Source organism: Trachemys scripta, chromosome 7 (genome assembly GCF_013100865.1).
Source record: "Trachemys scripta elegans isolate TJP31775 chromosome 7, CAS_Tse_1.0, whole genome shotgun sequence".
Lineage (NCBI taxonomy): Eukaryota > Metazoa > Chordata > Testudines > Emydidae > Trachemys > Trachemys scripta.
The window spans coordinates 68065199-68089715 of record NC_048304.1 but is presented as its reverse complement, the minus strand read 5'-3'; the positions used below and the strand labels follow the sequence as shown (position 1 = coordinate 68089715).

The 24517-nt window shown below is 43.7% G+C and overlaps 2 protein-coding genes across 3 annotated transcripts in view; one reads left to right on the top strand and one right to left on the bottom strand.

Moving 5' to 3' along the window:
• LOC117879994 (L-threonine dehydratase catabolic TdcB-like) overlaps positions 1-3395 on the bottom strand; it is an 89970-nt gene extending 86575 nt beyond the window's left edge. The window contains exon 1 of the mRNA XM_034775618.1: positions 3277-3395. The gene's annotated coding sequence lies outside the window, so the exon portion shown is untranslated. The remainder of the gene's footprint in view (positions 1-3276) is intronic.
• PLAC9 (placenta associated 9) lies at positions 281-24517 on the top strand. Of its 2 annotated transcripts, none has more exons than XM_034775624.1 (4): positions 281-692; positions 21854-21954; positions 23081-23198; positions 24324-24517. In XM_034775624.1, the coding sequence occupies exons 1-4, from the start codon at positions 635-637 to the stop codon at positions 24332-24334; spliced, it is 288 nt and encodes a 95-aa protein (XP_034631515.1). In that variant the 5' UTR covers positions 281-634; the 3' UTR covers positions 24335-24517. The 2 variants fall into 2 exon arrangements, with proteins under 2 accessions (XP_034631515.1, XP_034631514.1); XM_034775623.1 differs by having other exon boundaries at positions 287-692; positions 23078-23198.

The following is a 24517-nucleotide window of genomic DNA, read 5'->3' as shown; positions in this document are numbered from 1 at the left end:
TATTATTACCACCTGTAATCCAATACTATTTAATCCAGTAGAATTTTCAGCTGTCTAAAAGACATTTAGACACTAGCCAATATCTTTAAAAAGAAAGAATTTTACTGCCAGGAAGATTTATGGATTTAAAAAAAATAAAACCTGTTAGATCATATGCTGAAAGCCATTATGTTCTTAAATGTTCACCCTCAATATCCCCACCCTAGACTGACTCCTAAAGGAGGACTAAACATGCACACACCCACTTCTGTCTCAGGATCCCAGGCAGATCAGCCCCCTCTTTTTCTTGCCTCATTTGCCTATAGTCAGGATTCGAAGCTCTTCAACACATTCCATTCATTCTCAATATAAATAAATACAAGAGTTAAAGGTTTGGGAAGCTTGGACTGCAGCCAATTTGCTTGGTTAACTGGACCCTTTGTGGAGTTTGAAGGGTGTTTTTAAAAAGAGGAAGGAAAGAGATCAATTTAAGAATCTTGGCTCAGCCTTGGAGTATTTCCTCCCAGCTCTGGCTAAACCTCAGCACAAAAGCCTGGACTGGGAGGCTGTGTAAACGGAGGAGGGACTCTGCATTGCTCCTCTCCTCCCGGACTAAGAGAGACATCCCCAGACAGAGCTTGGAGGCTTCAAAACCATGCTTTTCATTTGGGCTTTGGCTTTGATTTTAGTGCTTCAGGAGCAAGATTTTTCAGGTAAGTGATTCCAAACTTGCAAGGAACAGACTGTAGGATAATTAACTTCTTGAGTGATGGGTTTGCATGGGGAAAAAAGTAGATAATTTCTTTTTATAGGTGCTGAAATCAAGTCAACAAGGATTTTACGTGAAGATGACATAGGTAGTGTTTGTAAAGCACTACATAGGTTTTTTTTTTTATATATATATAGGAGAAGTTCATATTTTGTGCTATTAAAAGGCATGTGAGCATTACAGCTCTAGTTAGAAATGTTACAGAATAGGAGATGTTCCATCACTTGTGAAACATACCATCACTGAGCTATTGCAGAAATTTTAGCATCCACAGACTGCTTCTAATGTCCTGCATGTTTATAATTATAGCTGTGGCAGTCTTAAATAATAATGTACATACAAAACCATCTTGAATTAACTCCACATGGGCACTGGGAGATAAATGTCCCAGGAGATCAGAAAGACATTTCCTCAAAAAAAAAATCTACTTTAATTTTCCATTAGTAATAACAACTTCTGTTTCTGGTGCTTTTGCAATTATTGACTTTTACTCGTTCCTGAGCTGTCTAAGCACATAAATCTAAGCATGCTGAAACCACGTGATGATGAGCCTAGAAAAGCACGTAGACAGAAAGCACACTGATATCTATGTTTAATTTTTATTAGTAGTACATCTAGCTCTGCGCTACCCTCTAACAAAATTGCAGCTGCTTTTATGGTGAGCACTGAAATCTATTCTCTAATCAAAATTTCCATTTGGCTGGTTCAACGATTTATAGTCCCCATGTAACCACAAACCTTGCATTGCTGAATGTTTGTTTTATGTGTTTTTTAATAACTAGAACCAATCATTATTTTACCTCTCCTATTACTTCTTGACAGCACTTAACTTTTTTGGATTTTATGACAAGGTAGCAGGTTTTCTTTACAACCAAAATAGTTTCTGAAAAAAACTAGTGGTACCTTTCCCCTCCCAAACCTAGGCCAACCTTCGCAGTTATTGTACAAGCCCACCAGGGATTATGCCAGCTTTCAGCCTAGATGGGGCACTGTAACTTTCCTTCACTTTATACGAGTTCATTACCCTTTTCTGCATTTTGTGGCTTTCAAGTAGGACTGTCTGCAAAACAGCGTTTGTGTTTCATGAAAGATTCTGAAATGTTGAAATTTGTTTTCATTCTGATCCAAACAAACATGAGCGAGACCATCCCAATAGCCAATTGACCAGGGTATTGATTGGGAGCAGCGGCTTGAACCTGGGCCTTACACATCCGAAGTGAGTACCCTAGTCATCAGGTTATGGGTATTCTGGGCCCTCTCTCTCTTGTCCCAACCTGAGAAAGTTTTCTCTGAACTAATACATCTCCACAAATTGGCATTTTCCACCGAAATCACACATCTCTCAAAAATTCTCAACCTGCTCTACTGACAAGTAGCTTGATGAAGACTAGTGGTGACATGGCGTCTCCTAGGTTAACACACTTATGCTCCCTACGTAATGGCTGTGCTTTGCTATGGTTTGCTGGACTATTCGATGGGGTTCTGCTACTGTTAAGGTGTACTAAGCAGTCCGGTGCTTTGCAATGGCTGCCCCCTCAGAACAACTGGTTCATTCAACTCATTCAAGTACTCCAGGGTGATACCCCGGGCTGGGCAGCTCTATAAGGTGCTTTGTGGGCTGTTCTGAACTTGGTGCTGAATGACCTTAGATCAGCAACCAGACCTGGATGATCAGCATGCCTGAGTATTTGAGAGAGGAAAAATTGCTTCAGATCAGTCTATTCCTGCCCAGACGGGCTGCATGCATCTTACAATTGTGATGTGCTTTGCATCCAGGAGTCTACACTCCACTGAATACTTTTCTCAGATGGAGAAGCAAATCCATAGTTAAGTTTTTAAGAGCGTTTCCACTGTAAGCTAGATTTTTGTCCTCTATCCCTCATGTCATAAATCAATTGCGAGTTAGTTCACATCCCCCAGTCACGGACATTTAATCTCCATATGCAAGTCCAGAAGCGCTGATACACAGACTTCAGCAGATGCAGGGGTAACCTTTGGATGGGCTAGAGTTTACTTCACTGCCCTTCTCCTAGTGCCTAAAACCCTCCTATTCCCATAGCAAAGCACATGGAGACCCTGAATTCAGTCACTGAGGATTTTCAGCAATGAATGCATAGGGTCAACACAATCAACTCCAAAAAGATTAATTAATTAAATTAAGTAGCAACTTTACATAATCTTATAATGATAAAGCAACACAAATAACTTAAGTGTTACAACATAACATGGCTACTTTATAATCCACATATATTATCTTCAGTTATACACAAATTAAATCTAAACAGGTCAGTCTCCACAGAAATGCCGTGAGAACTAACTCAGAGTTCCCAAAAGCAAAGGTTGAGTGCACCCAAGTCTGAGTTAGTCTTTTATCACCAAAATCTGTACAGTCTGCTGAGTATAAAGCACTGCGACAATATCGTATTTCCTTTTGCTTGTAGAAACTGCCAACTGAAATCCATGCAGACTCTTCCTCTGCTGAAATCACTCAGTTAGCTAGTCAGCTAACTAATTAACCAACCACTTACTTTAAGTATGTAGATAAAAGAACCCCGCAGCAAAACCCTTCAGAGTTACGGGGGAAACAGCCTGCTTTCTGCTCCTGGATTCAGTTTCTCCCAGCCCATACAGGGCACATGGCCTTTTGTAAAGCAGCTGCCATGACTGCTTGCCCTCATGGAGTCTGAGTCCAGCTACAGGGAACTTATTGAGCATACCCAAAACTACCACACCCAATTCCAGAAAGTTCTGGGTGTGGAGAGCTAATTGTGCATCTGCGTAGCAACAATGAACCAGACAACTCATTCCTACCCCCATAGATCTCTTTAAGAGATATTTTCCTATTAAGCACCTAGGTTACATGGACATTGTTATCTGGGAGCTCTTATGGGGGAGTGAAAAGGAAGGTTGGCACAATAGAGGGGATGTGTCCAGATACAAGAAGGGCTCTGAGCAGAATAAGATCATACGAACAAAAGAACAGCCATGGTGGGTCAGACCAATGTTCCATCTAGCCCAGTATCCTGTCTTCCCGCAGTGGCCAATGCCAAGTGCTTCAGAGGGAATGAACAGAACAGATAATCAAGTGATTCATCCCCTGTCACCCATTCCCAGCTTCTGGCAAACAGAGGCTAGGGACACTTCAGAGCATCCCTGCCCATCCTGGATAATTGCCATTGATGGACCTATCCTCCATAAATGTATCTAGTTCTTTTTTGAACCTTGTTATAGTCTTGGCTTTCACAATATTCCCTGACAAAGCATTCCACAGGTTGACTGCGCATTGTATGAAGAATCAGAGGTCTGAAGAAGGGGTCCAAGTAGGATTGGGCTCTTTACCAGATTTAATAAACCCTTCAAAAGTCCATGTTCCAGACTTTACATTCCATTAAGTGGAGTTTAGTTTATTATTAAATTCTGTGGAGTTTATAAACTCCACATGTAACAATCTTAACTCCCAAGCCAGCCAGGGGTCAGGTGCAATTTATAAACCCTGTGCTCTTCAGCTGTATTTATAAACTGTAGTTGATCTGCTCTGGCTGAAGGAAGCATTGGGTTTAAATGTTGGAATCTTGTACATTGAATATTAAATATTAAACATTAAATACAAGGCCCTCCTTAACTAGCAAAATTGCAATATTAGGGTTCCACTGCATTTTTGGAAGTGGATGCTGACAGTGGAAAATCGCATAAAAGTAATAGTGGACTTCATTACTGCAAATAAGGTCTATTATTACTTTTCCATGGCTTGCCTGCAATTCAGCCGCAATATTTTGACAATCATCCTGCAATTCAAGTAGAGCCTTAAATATACCATATTTACACCACATGGAACAATAGGAAAATGTAATCTATCTCCCATCTACAGCAAGCTCTCAGGAATAGCTAAGTACTGCCGGGGGGAGGGAACCACCTTTGCCTCACACAAAGGTTGCAAAGACATAAATTACTCCCCCTGTACTGTCCTATTTCCAGTATAAGCTACCTACTCACACAAACAGCCCATACAAACTACATTCAGTATGGAGCTGACAAGCTAACCCCAGAGCCTTCTGGCATGAGGGGCTACAACAGCTTTCACTCTCCTATCTACTAGATACAAATTAAGAGATGTCTCCTTAGGCCAAGAGACAATTTCTGTCTCATTATCTACTGTAAGAAAGATAGGATATAAAACGAACCTAGTTAAGCAACTGCTTAATGGAGTATGTGTACCACCTTTCTTGGGGTTCTTTTAAATTCAATTGCTTAACACAAGAACAGGATTCAAGAGATCAATTTAGTTTTATTATACATCCTTAACAGCAGCAACTAATAATAATAATAATAATATACGATATAAGAAGTCAAGAAATGGTATTGGACTATGATTTGGCTATAACCACAATAGAAAAATAATTCTTATATTCAGTCACTATATTGGTGACTTTTTTTAGATTTTATGACTAATTGTTGCTCAGAACAGGGCCTCACTTGTGTCAATTGGTTATCAGCTCTGGTGTTGCTAACACAACAGAGGAAAAACAAATCAAAGCTAGATCACAAAACAATTTGGTCAGTTATTCACATGCCAATTCACGCAAGTTTCCCTCCCAATCGATCTATGGTAGTCAACCCTTGTTACCTATTTCCTAATTAACAATATTAGTCCTAGGATCTGACTAACACTCCTACAGACAGAGTGCAGTTCAAAAAGCTTGCACTCTTGGTCTCATTTTATGTCTACATACACCTAGGACTTGAAAGGCTGTGTGAAACCATTGACTATGGTAGACACATGTATATTGTTCTATAATCCTAGTTAACAGTACCTTATTCAGTTTTAAAGTTACTTTACAGCAATCTTGATTGGAACCAGTTACAAAACAAGACACCCTGCAACTCTGTGACAATCTTTAGAACATATACAGGAGCATATACATTTCCTTACTAATTAGATACTCTGTTTCAGGAACTGATCAATTAACTGATTTGGGTCATCACTCAAGAAAAAGTCTGTACTGTATATTACTTATCATTAGATCTTTGCTCAGTCATCAATTTTCAGCTCTGTTATTGTATCAGGTAGAGTGAAGGATGGACACAAGTATAATCTTTTCCCAGTGCGCTAGCAGGAAACCCATATTGCTGAAAAATGGGAAGACAGTTGAATGTGCCTCTCCAAGACAGACACTTGATGTCACCAGGAGGGCTCCAAGGTGGCCAGCCTTGGAGCCCAGTCTTCTCCCTTCAAGTTTTTCTTTGGCTTTCTGGAAGCAATGTGCCAAATGAAAAAGGTAGTTTTATCCTATTTCTGCTGGGTGGCGCAACTTGGTTCCTTTTCTTGGAGGTGCTGACATGGGCAAATCAGATGGTTACTCACACTTCTTCCAAAGATTCAAAATCTCCAACCAAAATGAAAGTCTTCCTCTCTCACCATCCAATCAGGGAACAAGACATCAGACACCACCCCATCTTAATGTTTTGTAGCAGCATCCATCACTCCAATGACTGAGTGCCTCAAACATCAGACTGGTCTTCTAAAAACTCTAATGTATAGTAGTACCAGTGCCACTACTTGCTGCTTATTTTCCTTCCAAATGAAGTCATCCATACGCTGCTATCCACTGACAACTGTCTAGTCAAGTGCCAGATGCAATCTACAGAACACAGTGCCTCAATCTCCAAAACAAAAAAAGTTATATTTATAACAAATAAAATAAACGGGCACCTCTCCAAGGCTCTAGGCACCCATCGCATAAGTTACAAAACCAAATAAAGCTAATCCATTTGCAGGAGCACTAAACTCCCCTCTCCTTTCATAAATCTGCTTTCCTCCAAAAGCCCACCTCTGCAGCAGTTTGCACAAGTAGATTGGCAGCATGACCTGGAGGTCAATAGTCTTGCGCTATTTTGGACGCATGTTCCAGAATCCAAGGCAGAGGACCCATCACAGAGAACATTGTAGCACCTGCCCCCTCTCTTTTAAATCACTGTTGTCGTATGGAACAAGGAAAAGGCTAGTCTCTCAAGTACCAACATCCTAGGGCTTGTCTACACAGTAGGTTAATACACTCTATGGGGGTGTGATTTCTAAAACACACTAATGTGTTGCACAGTCATTGGTCTGCATAGACCCTGCTGGTAAGCACTAAAGGTTCCCCTCTGCACTTTAATGTAGAACCATTTCAAACAGCACCATGTTAAAGCACACCAGCAGGGTCTGCATGGACCAGTTAGTGTGCAAACCGTTAGTGCACTTGAGAAACCACACCTCCATAGAGTGCATTACCCCACTATGTAGGCAAGCCCCTAAGACATTTAGGGCTTTATAGACCAAAGCCAACAGCTTACACTGAACCCAGAAACAAGCAGGCAACCAGTGCAGATCATGACGCACCAGTGACACATACTATCACTGAAACATGGGCCACTGCATTCTCTATCAGTATAAATCTCCAGCTAGAAGCAAGTAGTTGCCCCAGGTAGAGTGCATGGCAGTAATTCCATCACGGGGTGACAAAGGCACGGATCACAACACCAAGATCTGCATCCAGATTAAATGGTTGCAATCTCCTGGACAGTGCAGATAGCAAAAATATCATTGGACCCTGCTGCTTCTGATTTTGCCTCCAAACAAAATACTTAGAGGCACCAAACAATGTTGCACAACACGTGCACACAATGGCAGAAATGATGCCAAAAAGGAAAACTAAGGACTGGTTTTGTAGTGTGCCTATTTCTTATGTTGTCTTTACCTGTATTATTAATTAATCTGGATACACAATCAGGGCTGGCTCTAGGCACCAGCAAAACAAGGAGGTGCTTGGGGCAGCACATTTCTAGGGGCGGCATTCTGGCGCCGGCCATCATAGGCACCGACCCATGGCATGGAGAAAAAGTGCCCCCGCCGCCCCAGCTCACCTCCACTCCACCTCTGCCTGCTCCCCTGAGCGCGCTGCTGCCGTTCCGCTTCTCCCCCTTCCCTCCCAGGCTTGCAGGGTGCAAAACAGCTGTTTCACGCAGCAAAGCTGGGAGGGAGGAGAAGCCGAGCGGCGGGCGCTCGGGGGAGGCGGTAGTGGTGGAGCAGAGGTGAGCTGGAGCAGGGACTGGTTCCTCTACCCCCCGTTACTTCCTGCCCCCCCCCAGTTACTTCCTAGCTCACCTCCGCTCTGCCTGCTCCCCTGAATGCGCCGCTGCTCCGCTTCTCCCCCCTCCCTCACCTGAGAGGGAGGGGGGAGAAGCGGAGTGGTGGTGCACCTGGGGGAGCAGGCGGAGCCGAGGTGAGCTAGGGCGGGAGGTCACGGGAGGAGCCGCAGGAAGCAACGGGGGGGGGGGAGGAATGCGGCACCCCTGGGGGAGGAGGTGGGGCCGGGGATTTGGGGAAGGGGTTTGGAAGGGGTGGAGTTGGGGGTGGGGGAGCACAAAAAAAGGGGGGGGGGGGGCAGCAAAATTTTTTTTTGCTTGATGCGGCAAAAATCCTACAGCCGGCCTGTATACAATTGGAATTCCTTCTCTTGGTACTTCCCTTTTTCAGTGAAATGCTTTTAGCATTTATAGCAGGTACTGCATCAATAGCCCTAGTGATTGAAGTCCTAGAAATTAACTTTTTACAGTTAATGGGTAAATTCTTCCTCTCCAGTCTGCACTGCAGACCTTTATCTGTAGTTTGGGTCACTTTTGCATGTTCTACACTTGCTCTTTTTAGAATTTTCAGCAATGTTCTGCATTGCGAGTTGGAGGAGAATCAAGGTGCATTTGTGCAGATATGCAAATCCTTGCAACTACCTCTGGAATGGAGCACAGCAGCCTATGCACAATATGCCATAAACTCAAAACAATCTTTGCATGTAACTTATTACTCCACTGAGCCTCATCAATATAAATTCCTAAAATCCAATAGCTGAACATTGTATCTTAACTGGAGGTTGGGGGTGTGCGGATATAAGCAGACCCAGTTAGTGATACAATGAGTTCATCCAGTACCTTTAACCCTGGAGATGTGAGCGTAATTGAGACTTGGGATTCATGGAAGCTGAGTGATGCCCCTAAGTAAGACCCTAACCGGCATTGATCTATGTCACAAAATCACCATATATAGTCTACCAGATTAAGCATGGCAAACAGGGGCTCAGGGCAGAGCACGATCAACTATCTGAAGCTTGCAGTGGGCCTATTTTACACTAAACCTCCAGTTAGCTAACCACATCAGTCCCTTTTCGTAAAGTGTATAATTTGCTGGGCTAACAAGTTATTTAAAGTGGAGCACAATAATTTAAGCAGGGAAAGGCAAAAGCCCTTGGGAGGTCAGGGCTTCTAGAAACCTCTCAAACTGTTGTTTTGGTTCACCATGAACTTTTCCTAAACCCACTCTAACCTCCCCACAACCCCATGGGTATTAAGGGACACTTGTGCTATGTATCAGGGCTAGAAGGATCCTTCTAGTCAATTCCCCCCCCCCCCCCCCCCCCGCCAAACATGCTGTTATCCGCATCAGTTACACCCTCTTCTCCCCTGATATGTTATTCCCTCTTCCCCTCCACCTTTTGGATATTTTCAAGCTCTCACACTTGCCATCTGGTTCCTGTTTTAGTCTCACTTGTCTGTCATTTAGCTTTCAGTCTGCTCTTTTTTTAAATTTGATTTTTCCCCCTCCTCCCCACACACACTTTCTTGAGCAGATCACAAACCCGGTAACAATTCAAACCCTCAGGGGTGATGGAATGAAGCATAGCGAGTGTTGCAGATTCATCAATTTGAAGGTCAGAATGGACAATTATGATCATTTAGCCTGACCTTTACAGGCCACAGAACCCCACCTAGTAATTTTGGCAGCAAGCCCATAACTTCTGTTGAGTTACAGCATATATTTTTAGAAAGCTATCCAGTTTTCATGTAAAGACTACAAGTAATGGAGACTCCACCACATCCCTAGGTAAGTTGTTCCAATCGTTATTTACTCTCACTGTTTAAACAAATTTATTTCTAGTGTGAATTGGTCTAGCTTCATTTTCCAACCATTGGACCATATTATGCCTTCTTTTAGGCTGAAGAGCAAGTTACTATCAGAAATTTCTTCCCCAGGTAGCTACTTGGAGGCTGAGTTTGCGTATCCCTAATACTAAATCAAGTTATAACGAAGTTTGGGTTTTTTGTCAAGTAAATAAAATTATCTAAAGCTTTCCACTTACTGGCAGGGGAGCGATAAGTGACCTCTGTGAATTTGGAACTGAACCTGTGCAAACAGGCACACATTTAAGGGAAGGCATGTTTGGAAGATAATCACTACCTGGATCAGAGTGGGCTCTGTATGACATATATTTTTATTGGAGTCAATGATATTACTAATCTTAATCGCTTCATCCCCGGTGGGATTTTTCTTACTTGAACAGCTCCACTCCACCCTTGGCTACAGTCCAACAGTACAACTGGCAGTTATATTTTAAGATAAACCAGAGATAATTCTCCTTTGACATACATACATACATACATATAATTATTAAACGATTAGATGTTGATTCGAGTGTGCTGTTAACCAACTTGGCTAAACCTACACCTGGGTGTGGGCAGCTGTTATGCAAACTTCCCTTCCCTTCTGCAAACAAATAATCAGTCTTGACCTATAACACTGTCATAGGCATCTGTGTGCTGCAATTTGTGCTTGCGTTAGAACAGAGGTTATTACATGGGTGGCCGCGAGCAATCAGCCTCCACCCCAAACCCCACTTCACCTCCAGCATTTATAATGGTGTTAAATATATATAAAAAAGTGTTTTTAATGTATAAGGGGGTGGGGGGTCACACTCAGAGGCTTGCTGTGTGAAAGGGGTCACCAGTACAAAAGTCTGAGAACCCCTGCATTAAAATAAGGACATATGTTCTCAGGACTAAACTAGGAAGATCTTTTACTTGTGAGTTGAACCAGTAACATGACAGCCTAATGGAACACTGATCTTGGGAGTAACACAGGGTTTGTCCTCACTGCAAAGTCAACGCATGATATAACTCAAGTCCTATCCATGCACAAAAACCCATGTGTGGTGATGCTTTTAACTCAAGTTGGCTGAAGTGTCAGTGGTAAAGACTAAAGCTCAGATTAGAACAACTCGTCAGTGTTAGCTTGTGTCCACACTGCAGAGTGGTCATGTTATCTCCACTTGAGTGGCGGTAGTCCTCCAATGGCTTCCCACAATTTCCTCCATCTGCCCAGAAAGGACAAACAATTTGTCTCCCACAGTTCACCGGAAAAGAATTCATAGAGCAGCTCAACTTACTGCCGTGTAAAGAACCATGGGACATGCCCCCAGAAGCCTTAGTGCCACTCATGGGTGAGTGCAGTGCCAGTGGGACACGGCAGCTCGAACGTTATTTCATAGCGGCTGTTCTCTCTGGAGCAAGGCTAACTCCAAAGGAATAGCTTGAGTGTAGATAACGAGTTAACTCTGCAGTGAAGACGTACCCACAGAGGGGTGCAAGTAAATTTTTTTTTGTTTAGTTTGCTATGTCACAGCCAGCTTTTGAAAGCAGTTACAGGAAATTACTGTTACAATTTGGATTAGACTGGCCCATATGGAGATCTACAGCCGAGAGAGCTTCCCTACATGTCATCAAGCAAAAAGTTTCAGCTGATGAGCCACGTTATGTCTAAAATCACTATGTAACCCAATATCAAATGTACACATCATCATTTACTGGTACAGCATGGCAAACATTCAACCCATTACTGAAAGTTGCAGGCCTGATTCTCTCCGTCACTGTGTGCAGTCATTTACACCAGTTCAGTTCTCATCCAGCTCTAGTAACAGTGGGAAGCTAGTGTAGACAAGGCACATGTGGCTGCTGACTTTTCAGCAACCACATCAGACAAACCTGGTGCTTCATGTTGGCAGCCACCCGGAGCTTTGTCTACATCACTTGTTTCCACCAGTGGTAGCAATAACCAGCAGTGGTAACACTGGGGACATTCAAAAACAAACAAACAAACAAACAATCTGGTATATTAGAGCTGGGGGCTGATCATTTTAACAGCATATGGAAGCTATCTGCAGGCAATGACAGAGTGCAACTGTTTGTAAGGGGAGGAAGGAGCCCAAGGTGGGCCAGGTATAACAGCAGCCACAGCCCTAAAAACCTCACCAAGGTTTGCAGTGTTATTTCATATTAGCCTTTTGGCTAAGCCCAAATGAATTAACAGTTAATTACTGTAACTATCCCCTATTAAAAGACTAAGTCCTGTCCTCTAGGAATGGAAAAGACCTACTAGATCAGAATCCATCCCAAATTACTCCATCTCTTTCCTACATTTCCATGAGAGATTTTTGTTAGCAGTTGATTCAGAGATTTACCAATTTCCTGGTCCCTCTATAGGTGCAGGCTGTACCACACAAGGAATTTAAAGTTACTCAACTCATTGGCATAGACAATTCAGTACAGAGATTTTAATCAAGAGAAAGGGAATGGGGAAAAAGGACAGCATAGTGCATGTAGCAGCCTTTTAAAAGTTTCCAACTGCATATACAATGGTCATAGAAACTGTAAGTAACTCTTAATAACACATGAACGTAGTTACCCTGTTACTGCAAAAAGATTAAATTTTCTGAAAAATAAGCCCTCTTTCTTAATAGTTAAGCTATTTAGCATAGAGTTGTAAAAACCATTTGAATATTAAGATGTCAACCTCCAGAGTGAGTAGTTTGGGTTTTAAGAGTCTGCTTAGCATTTCTCTTGCAAGAAGTAGACTGAAGCCCAGGGGTCTTGGACTTTGAGTTTGGAGAGAAATTTGGCCCAAAACTACTGATTTTTCCTCCAGATTGAAACATTATTGCAAAACATCTGAGGCATCTAGTCTGCTAAGTAAATACAACTGCTTGGAAGACAAGATAGTTACTTCAAAGTTTTTTCTCTTGGAGAATAGCCTGACAACCAGAGGTCAATCATACATACATACACACACACCCCTAAATTTCCAAGAGTGACTAGTGATTTTGAGTGCCTAATTTGAAACACTGTCCCACCCTCTGGAAACCAGGCCCCGTTAAGCTATCAAATTGAGCACCCCCCAAAAAATTCACATGTTATTTTTGAAAATGTAATAGTGTATAAAATCTATGTATTGCAGTACAAAGAGCAGTTGGCCTTCAAGAGTTCTTTATTATAAACTGCCTACTTAATCTCCCAATGAAATGTACCTGCCCTATTTTGGAAGGACTGCTGACTCATCCTGGCCCCACCAAGTGCACACCTGCTTAGAGCAGCACTCAGGTCAAGCAGCGTCATGTTGAGGTGCCGCCTACAGAATAGAATCTCACTGGCACCCAGACAGACAAGGCAAAGTAAAGACAAAAGCTGGTTCTTTGAAGAAGGCCTAATTGTACCATCCCTGCTTCTAACTACCATTTTGCCACATCGTAGTCAGCAGTATTCTCCATGGCTGCTAAGTCAGGGCCAAGATGTAAGGAAATCTAGTTGTTCCAGGCACTGCAGACTGTTGGAGGAGTTAGAGAAGCAGAGAGAACACCAAGGTCACAGTCGGTGTCCAGCAGCACAAGTAGTTACCTTTCCATTCATGCCAATAGAGCCCTGTGTTTTCAATAGCCTACATGAACATTATAAGGATCATAATGAGAGGAGGCAGCATTGGCTAAACACTAACTTCCTTGCATTCTCTTTCCATAAAGTGAGCAAATGAATCTGACACTTAAGTTAAAGCTGACCAAAAGCTACTTTAACAAATGTACACAACAGATGCTGGGTCCCTACTCAGACCTTCCCATATCCTCCTGATCCAGCCACCTACCATTAGATTATCCCAGTAATCAACACTAAAGAGAATAATATTCCATTGTGGGATTTTTACATGGGCTTACCTTCCTGCATTTGCTGTACCAAGCTCAGAACACAAGAGTTCAATGTGCATCAGAGGTTATTATACATGGCAACATTCCTTTCCATTTGCATTAATTATGTGAATACCGCACATTTTACTTTTACAGCATTTACCCATTGTGGTTAAACCTGGGGAAGTTCTCAACAAGCTGAATTAGAAACTGTTTCCTTCATAGCTGACCCGCCGCTACACTCTGTTAATAAATCAGCTCTGAGTCTCATATATGCAGTGTTCTCATCAACATACATGTAACTTTTGAAAAGAATAACAGCAGGCAAAGTACACATGCAATTCTCCTTGACCTAGGTCTTCTAGACAGGAAAGGCTGCAGTTCACCATGCTGCTAAATCAGATCAGGCTTACATCTGTAAATATTGGAGCTGGAAAGAGATTTTATTATCCTCTTTCAGCAGAATGGAGCTTACCCCATTATGATAGTCTTGCATAACTGTCAAGCTCTAAGTACATATGACAAATTACTGTTTCATAGTTGATCTGTGCAGTCAATTCCTATAGCCAGACTCTGGTTTTACTTTTAGTTAAGATAGCATAAAAATGTTTCCAGAACATCAATAGTGGCAACAAAATATTGATGACTGTAGTGTTCTGTATCCATTTGCAGAATAGTTAGTAGCTCTGTACAAGCCAAATTCCAGCAGTCCTTGCCGAGAGTTAAATTGGCATATTACTTTAGTAGGATTCAGTCCCAGCAGCACCACCTATTGGTGAATTCACTGAAACAAACCAAAATCTACCTTCAAAGAGAAGAATGGAAATGGTCTTTATTTAAGCACTGACTAGCCCATTTTAAAATAAAGACCAGATCACATTCTAGATTAGAAAAAATTAATCTAGCTTCAGAAAATTTCTTCTATCAGTGACACTCTAGCCTAGTGGATGGGGGGATGCAGTAAATGTGATATATCTGGCTCCTAGTAAGGCTTTTTGACACAGGCCTACATGACATTTTTATAAGCAAACTAGGGAAATGGGATCTAGATGAAATTCCTATAAAATGGGTGCACAATTAGTTGAAAGACTGTACTCAGAGTAGTTATTAATGTTTCACTGTCCACCTGGGAGAGAGTATCTAGTGGAGTCTTGCCTGGGTTCAGTCCTGAGTCTGGTATTATTCAATACTTTCATTAATGACTTGGATAATGAAGTGGTGAATATGCATATAAAATTTGCATATTACACTAAGCTTGGAAAGGTTGCAAGCACTTGAGAGGACAGGATTAGAATTCAAAATGATCTTTGGAGAAGATTGGAGAATTGGTCTGAAATCAACAAGACGAAATTCAGTAAAAACAAGTACTTCACTTTGTAAGAAAAAAAAAAAAATCAAATGCACCACTACAGCATGGAGAATAATTTTTAGGCAGCAGTAGTGCTGAAGAGGATCTCGGGGTTATAGAGGATCACAAGTTGAATGAGTAAACAATGTGATGCAGCTGCAAAAAAAAAAAAAAAGCCATTATCATTCTGCAGTGGGTTAACAGTAGGTTTACTATATTTCAGCAAGAAAAAAAGAGGACGGGAGGAGCCCCGCCCTAGCCCTGCCCCCATCCTGCCCTAGCCCCGCCCCTGCCCCTCCCACTTCCCGCCCCCCTCAGAACCCCCAACCCTCCCCCTGCTCCTTGTCCCCGACTGACCACTCCTGGGATCCCTGCCCCTAACTGCCCCCCAGGACTCCACCCCCTACCTAAGCCTCCCTGCCTCTTGTCCCCTGACTGCCTCCTCCTGAGACCCTCCCCCCATCCTAACTGGCCTCCTAGGATCCTACCCCCTACCTGTTCCTTGACTGCCCCAACCCTTATCCACACCCCCAGACAGACCCCTGGGACTCCCACGCCCCATCCAACCACTCCCTACCCCCTGACAGCCCCCTCCAGAACTCCCGACCCATCTAAACCCCTCTGCTCCCTGTCCCATTGACTACTCCAATCCCTCTCCCCACTCCTGCCCCCTGACAGCCCCCCCACAACTCCCACCCCCCCCTCGCTCCTTGTCCCCTGACTGCCCCCTCCTGGGACCCCTGCTTCTAACCGCCCTCCAGAACCCCACCCCCATCAAGGCGTAACGAGTGGGGTACCGCAGGGGTCTGTTTTGGGACCGGCTCTGTTCAATATCTTCATCAACGACTTAGATATTGGCATAGAAAGTATGCTTATTAAGTTTGCGGATGATACCAAACTGGGAGGGATTGCAACTACTTTGGAGGACAGGGTCATAATTCAAAATGATCTGGACAAATTGGAGAAATGGTCTGAGTTAAACAGGATGAAGTTTAACAAAGACAAATGCAAAGTGCTCCACTTAGGAAGGAAAAATCAATTTCACACATACAGAATGGGAAAAGACTGTCTAGGAAGGAGTACGGCAGAAAGGGATCTAGGGGTTATAGTGGACCACAAGCTAAATATGAGTCAACAGTGTGATGCTGTTGCAAAAAAAGCAAACATGATTCTGGGATGCATTAACAGGTGTGTTGTGAGCAAGACACGAGAAGTCATTCTTCCGCTCTACTCTGCTCTGGTTAGGCCTCAGCTGGAGTATTGTGTCCAGTTCTGGGCGCCTCATTTCAAGAAAGATGTGGAGAAATTGGAAAGGGTCCAAAGAAGAGCAACAAGAATGATTAAAGGTCTTGAGAACATGACCTATGAAGGAAGGCTGAAAGAACTGGGTTTGTTTAGTTTGGAAAAGAGAAGACTGAGAGGGGACATGATAGCAGTTTTCAGGTATCTAAAAGGGTGTCATAAGGAGGAGGGAGAGAACTTGTTCACCTTAGCCTCTAAGGATAGAACCAGAAACAATGGGTTTAAACTGCAGCAAGGGAGGTCTAGGTTGGACATTAGGAAAAAGTTCCTAACTGTCAGGGTGGTTAAACACTGGAACAAATTGCCTAGGGAGGTTGTGGAATCTCCGTCTCTGGAGATATTTAAGAGTAGGTTAGATAAATGTCTATTAGGGATGGTCTAGGCAGTATTTGGTCCTGCCATGCAGGCAGGGGACTGGACTCGATGACCTCTCGAGGTCCCTTCCAGTCCTATAATCTATGAATCTATGAATCTACCTAAGCCTCCCTGTTCCTTGTCCCCTAACTGCCCCCTCCTGAGACCCTCCCACCCTAACTGCCCCCCCGGACCCTACCTGTACCCTGACTGCCCAAAACCTTATCCACACACCCCCAGAAAGCCCCCCCCCAACTCCCGACCCCCCCCCGGCTCCCTGTCTCTTGACTGCCCACCCCAGAACCTCCCTGCCCCTTCTCCGACCCCCTGACCCCCTTACCCTGCTGCTCAGACCAGCGTGCCGGGGAGGAGGAGCAGGGGGAGGAGCTCCAGACTGCCGGTGCGAACGGCCAGCTGGTGATCTGCAAATGCAGGGAGGGAAGGAGGGAGTGCTCTCAGCTGCAGGGGAGAGGAGGGGGAAGCAGAGGAGGGGCTCTCTCTGGCTGTTGGAGCCCCATGTAAATGGCACCATCCGGCCGGCTGCACTGTTAGCTGTGCGCGCTCTGCATGGGGGGGGGGGGGAAGTCCGGACATTTACAAATTCCCCCCGGACGCTATTTTTAACTCTAAAAGCCGGACATGTCCGGGGGAATCCGGACGAATGGTAACCCTAGCTAACAGGGGTGTCATATGGAAGACATGGGAGGCAATTGTCCCACTGTACTCCACACTGGTGAAGCCTCAGCTGGAGTAATGTGTCCAGTTTTGGGCACCACACTTTAGGAAACATGTGGACTAATTAAGGAGAGTCCAGAGGGGAGCAATAAAAATGATAAAAGATTTATGACCTATGAGGAAAGGTTAAAAAACTGGATATGTTTAGTCTTGAGAAAATATGACTAAGCGGGGGATCAGATAACAGTCTTCAAACATGTTAAATGTATAAAGAAAACAGACAATCAATTGTTCTTGTTCTACTTTCACTGGACTGGGAGAAGTAATGGGCTTAATCTGTCACAAGGGAGATTTAGGTTAGTTATTAGGAAAAAACTTTCTAACTGTGAAGGTAATTAAGCTCTGGAGTAGGGTTCCCAGGGAGGTTATGGAATCCCCATCACTGAAGGATTTTAAAAGACAGGTTGAACAAACACCTTTCAGGGATGGTCTAGGTTTATTTGGTCCTGCCACAGCACAGGGGGCTGGACTCGCTGACCTCTTGAGGTCGCTTCTAGCCCTACATTTCTAGGATTCTGTTCAAGTAACAACTTTTAGTGCAACTATTGTGGCTCTTAGCCACTTTATAACTGTACTTAAGAAATTCAATAGAATATTCAGCAGCTAATATATAATTTTGTACCCATTTCCCCTCCCCACAGCTTGTAGTAGAGCGGGAGGCGGGGGCGGGGAAGGGAATAGAAAAGGTGGTAAGCAAAAAATCACTTCTGAGACTAAATTTATTTAAAGTTCACTTGGACAATGTAAAGTAGGTCTAAGCTAGATGGTGAGTGAGATCACTGACATTTTGACTAGAGCTCTGAGTTGGAAGAAGTGTGTATTTGAAATGCAATATTCAAATTGCCCTCTCCCAGTAAGCACTACAGTAACTCTTCGCTTAACGCTGTAGTTATGTTCCTGAAAAATGTGACTTTAAGCGAAACGATGTTAAGCGAATCCAATTTCCCCATAAGAATTAATGTAAATGGAGGGGTTAGGTTCCAGGGAATTTTTTTTCACCAGACAAAAGACTATATTATATATACAGACACTCCCTCACTTACGCAAGTTTTCCATTCTGGAACACCTTGCGTAACTCAAATTTTGCGTAAGTCGGAAATATATACCCCACCATTATGCAAAAAACACCCTCCTATTTTTAGCTTATGGAACTTTTTCCTGTAAGTGCAGATTTGCGTACATCGCGTTTGCATAACCCGGGGGGCATCTGTACACACACACACACACACACACACACACACACACAGTATAAGTTTTAAACAAACAATTTAATACTGTACACAGCAGCGATTATTGTGAAGCTTGGTTGAGCTGGTGAAGTCAAAGGGTGGGATATTTCCCAGGGAATGCCTTACTGCTAAATGATGAACTAACATTTGGCTGAGCCCTCCGGGGTTAACACATTGTTGTTAATGTAGCCTCACACTCTACAAGGCAGCACAAATGGAGGAAGGGGAGACAGCATGGCAGAGAGAGACAGAGACACTGTCTGTGTGTGTGTGTGTGTGTGAGTGAGTGAGATGCACATTGCTCCTTTAAGTACTCTGACCCCACTCTAAGTACATTGCCTTTTTAAGTAGGTCAGCAAGTTGAGACAGCAGCTGCTGCCAGCAAGCTCCCTTTGTCCTGAGGCCTGTTGTGTCCCCCTGTGCTCTATAGAGATGGGGCAAGTGGGGGACAGGAACAGGGGAGAGGGGGACACCCTGACATTAGCCCCCTACTTCCTCCCCCCCCCACCACACAGCAAGCAGGAGGCTCCCGGGAACAGCTCCAAGGTAGAGGGCAGGAGCAGCACATGGCAGTGGAGGGAGGGACAGCTGAACTGCCGGTAATTGATAGCCTGCTGGGCGGCTGCCGCACAGGGAACTTAAGGGAGCGGGGAACTGATAGGGGGGCTGCCAGTCCACCCTGGTTCCAAACCCTCACCAGCTAGCTGCAAGGGGCTGCTCTTCCTGTAAGCAGTGGACAAAGCAGGCAGCTGCCAAACGACGTTATAAGGGAGCCCTGCGCAAATTTAAACAAGCATGTTCCCTAATTGATCAGCAACGTAACAAGGAAACAACGTTAACCGGGACAACTTTAAGTGAGGACTTACTGAATTCTATATTGTGGAGCAAGAAGACAGGCAGAATGGGCTAGTGGATAAGGCACTAGATTAGGAGTCAGGAGCCCAATGTTTCCCATCCCAGTTCTTCCTGTGACCTTGGATGAGTCATTTCACCTCGCAAGTTCCTATCTTTCCCCTCCCAGCCTTTACCGCTCTTGTCTTTTTGGGTTGCAAGCTCTACAGAGTGGGCCTGTAGGCTCAGCTGACATATAAATAATAATAAAATCTCTTCACTCAACACTCAAAGTTACTCAGAGCAACTTTGGCAAACTTTTCTTCTGATTGTACAAACATGGTTTCTAGGAAAGCCTATTCCAAAGAGAAGGTAAATGATATTGGGTGGGGGAGAGACTAGGGGTAAACATAAGCTAGGATGCACATTGATCAGGACACGCAGGAAAATGAAGACCGACATATGGATGATTTAAGCAGCAGGCTTAACTTTATTAATGTAACAGTGAACATGGACCCTCTCTGCCCCGGCTCTTTCATATCAGGCATTTAAGTGGGTCCAGTGCAGCTTTACAGGAATCTTACCATATAATCCAGGGGTAGTCAATAAGTGGACCCCAGGCCAAACCCTGACCACCAGACGCTTTTGAATGGACCCCAAAATCTTTTTATTTACTTATTTTCTTCTCAGGAGACTGGACCTTGACTATAGCTTGACCAAGATATCTGGACCTTGACGAAATAATTGACTACCCCAATATAACCATAACTCCCTCTCCTCTGTGATGGGGGACAAAGGGTTCCTGAAGAAGGACCTGTCAACAAATCTTCAGGACCTGAATTTGCTCATATGCCAATGAGATCCCAGGTCTTTTATTTCTGGGAGCTAGCCTCTCTCTCTCCCTCCTCCCCCCTGTATGGCTTCAAGTTGAGCAATGCAGATATTCTTCTTCTACATTTTGGCCACTCTCTACCTTTCCCTCAGCCCTGTGGGCTGGTGCCAGCAATAGCCACCAGATATGGGAGTTGGCTCAGCCCTTATATGTATTGATAGAAAAAACTCCCAATTACTTCCATGAGTGCTAGATCAGGCCCTTTTAAATAGCAGAATGTGTCACTGTTACAAGATGTTTCTCCACTATTTCTTTAGTGTTTGTCAGTCATCTTTTAATAGGAGCTTCTTAAAATTAACTCATTATTATTTGTTTAGAATCAGAGTTTACAGCCAGATGGGACGCCTAGATCATTTACTCTGATCTCCTACATACCACCAATGCCATCCAGCACTCACACACTAAACCCAACAATGGAAATGAGACCAAAGGAAATGAGACCCACATTGCTCTGGGTTCTGTACAAACACAGAGACAATCCCATCCCAAAGACCTTAAAAGGCTAAATAGACAAGATGTGTGGGGTGAATTAATTTGCTCACAGCAGATCAGTGGCAGAGCTGGAAATAGAACACCCGTCTCCAGCTCACACCCTTCTCCACAGGACTGTCCTGCCTCTTGTCCTTTCACATTCAGCATTCCAAGCTGAAATGCTTGTGTCTGTGGAGGTACAATTAATTATGAAATTTTTTTAAAAAGAACTCTTATAGGATTTTACACAAATGCTTACAAAACCCTAAAGCAGCAGCGCATAGACACGAAAGAATTATTAAAGGAAATTCATCATGAGATGGCTACATTAATTAATGAATGCTGACAGACTCCTAATCCATACCCAGGGTCCTCTCAGAGGCTACAGACAAGAAAATGAAAAGTGCACTAATATGAAGTGAAAGGAGCTCATTAGTGCCCTCAATCAAGTTCCTGAGTAAATTAAGAGGAAGAGCAATGCAAACAATCAACAGCATTACTAAGCAGATAAACAAAGATTAACCACATTGTAAACAGCCCCACAGACACACCATTTGTCAATAAAACATCATTTGTACACGTCTTGATTATTTCTCCTCCCTGCTGTGAAACTAGAGCAACAGACACTTGTTCAATGGCAATAGGGCATCACCAAACAGATTGTATCCCTTCAAGCAGCATAAGCAAACAGGCATGCCCTTCCAGGCCAGGGTACACCACTTTCCTTGGAGAAAGGCTGGTATAGAGTCATGTGGAAGTACAGCTACACCGCCTTGACCCTCAGGATCTACATTAGTAGAGATACAGCAATGTTATGGAAAGCACAGAATATGCATATAACAAGGGCTACACATGGCACGGAAGAAAATCAATGGTCTCAAAAAGCATACAGCTTGATCCCAACAACCCCAGTGTGTGTACCACAACATAACACCCCAGGGCCTGGCTTAGGAGGCTTAGTTATTAGGACCACAGGTTCAAAAATCCTATGTTGATATTTCATTGCATTCTCTTTAACATCCCACGAGCCCTTCAGTCATTAGAACTCCAAGCTGAGCAGCCTGATGAAAGGTTATCAACCATTAGCAATAGCAAAGCCCCATCGCATCACTGTAATTGTTTCCACAGCTGCTGCAGATCCTGTCAGCATACCACCTGGAAGTTCAGGGAGGAGCGACTGGTGCAATGAACACAACACAATCCATAGGCGCTTAGATGTGATCGAAGAGGTAATAACTGCTGCCACCTGGCCCCAAACCTTAGTCCTAATAGGCTGACCAAAAAGGTGGGCGAAAGGCCACATTTTCAGGCAGTTTTCCTTCCCGGATTCAGTTTAGCCAGACCTTCCAGAGGGGGCAAGGGCTCTTGCACTATCTGCAGCAGACCTAAATGCTTAAAGGCAGGAGATAAAATCTTGGTGCCTCTGAAGTCAATAGGAATTTTGCCACTGACTTCAGAGGAGCCAGGATTTCACCCACAGGACATCTGTAAGTAGCTGGACCAGAGCTTCCATGGTTGTGGTTCACCACTCCAGGCCAATGGGGGTGGCGGGAAGCGGCGGCTAGCTCATCCCTCGGCCCATGCCGCTTCCCGCCGCCTCCATTGGCCTGGAGAGGCGAACCGCGGCCAGTTGGAGCTGCGATCGGCCGAACCTGCGGACGCGGCAGGTAAACAAACTGGCCTGGCCTGCCAGGGTGCTTACCCTGGCGAGCCGCATGCCAAAGGTTGCCAATCCCTGCATCAGATCATTATTAATTGTGTGAGAACATTAACACCAGTTCCTTGTAGACTTCATGGCTGAAGAAGGCTGGGCTATTGCAGATGCTTAAAACACAAATAAAGGCAGTGAATGGATTTCTAGTCAAGTCTGGCCCTTTATTGTCTTGCCATAGCGTAGGAAGCACCTGCAATACACAATTTATGTTCAGCACCAAGTATTTTCAATGAGAACATGGGCTGGCACCTAATCTGCCTTTTCTCAGTTCTTAACAGGCAGGCCCTCCACCTAGCTTCTCCATTGGTTGTGTTTTCCTGGGTGCTCTGCTGGCTCAAACAAACACATCCTTTCTAACCCACCCTCCAAAAGCCAACATTACAAACAGCTCAGTTTATTGAGATGCTACACGTAAAAAAACCCCCAAAAATTCAATGAAAATTCATCTCTCATGGCCACCAGAGGTCAGTATGACACAAAAGTTATTAAATCAACAGGCAGTTCAACTGACTGGATGAGTACAGGACTTAAACACAGTTGTAGCTAATATCCTGACCCTCAGTTAGTTGTTTTACAAGCAGGCTTGATAGTCTTTCCCCTCCATCCTATCCTGACTTCCTTGCCTCTGTTTTTATTAGCAGGTAGAGAAAACAGTCGAGTATCTAGAGTCAGAAGTGAAGACATTACTGAAGGACATCAGTGAAACAGCATGGAGTGCCCCAATTGCTCCTGGAATCCCCCTCATGGACATTTTTGATGGTCTGTATCTCCTAGGGATAGTATGTAGTAAGGTCAGCAATAATTTTTGTTACACTACACCAAAATATCCTATTTCTCCCCCCAGTTGTAGCCCGACATATAGTCTTTTGAAAAATCACTGGCGAGATTACATTTTTGATAGCCTGAGTTTACTTTTGAAATGCAGAGCTTGAACACCAAATGCATGCATGCATGCATGAAGAGCATCTGCAAACCAGCAGGCCCAGAGAGGTGAAGTGACTTCCACAAGGTCCCATTTCTATACAAAGTATCAGGGAGTAGCCGTGTTAGTCTATATCCACTCAATGCATCTGAAGAAGTGTTTTTTACCCACGAAAGCTCATGCCCAAATAAATCTGTTAGTCTTTAAGGTGCCACCTGACTCCTTATTACTTCTATACAAAATCTTTTATTGCACGCATGACCTGTCATATGTGGTTTGTTCTCTCTCCCATTCACTCTTCAAAGGAAAAAAAAAAACTGTGCATGAAATATTGGGTTTTGTTTTGGTGAATTTTTTGGTTATTTAATGTACACACAGCTGGGTGTTTTGAGAAGGCAGGTTGCAGAAGTTTGCCTTGCAAGCATTGGCACATGGACCTTGGTTCATGCGAGAGTTCATTCCAGTGCCTCAGCCCCCCTGAGAAATCTGTCTTCAGGTCAGCATCAAGAGCTGGGTTTAGGACCAAGGGCTCCTGCATCCCAGTCCAGTGCCTATTCATTAGACCATGCTGCCTCTCCATTAACCACAGTTACTAGTCAGTAATTAATGCTCTCCCTTACATTAACTATATTTTTTTCCAAAAATGAAAAATTTTGAGGGACTACAGAATGGAAGTCAGATGTAACCGGTTTTGTAGAATTAGGAAAGAAGACAATGTTCTTTATATTTTACAAGGTATAATATACACTATTGTGGGGGGAGGGAAGAAATTGTTGACTGGTCCAAGAATTGCAGAGAGACTGCAGGCATCTCCCCTCTGTGACCCAATGAATCAGTAGAGCATCTCTCATACTTAAAGCCAGTCTCTTATTTGTTCTTTAAAGTGTCAAAAAACTCACACACGTGAAGTATCTATTTGGCCTTCAAATCACCAAAAATAATATCAAATCTTCTTCCCACAGATGCCAGCTGAGCACCAGGACAATGGAAGAGAACAGAATTTAATAATATTCCTAAGTATGGCTGTCTTAGACAGTTGCACTTTGTTGCTTTAATAAGCCTTGTAGGATTTCTAGAGATTGAAGAGGGATGAAGAACACTGAGAAGTCAATTACTTTGCATTTGTGCTTTTTAATAAAAATAATTGCTTTTCAGA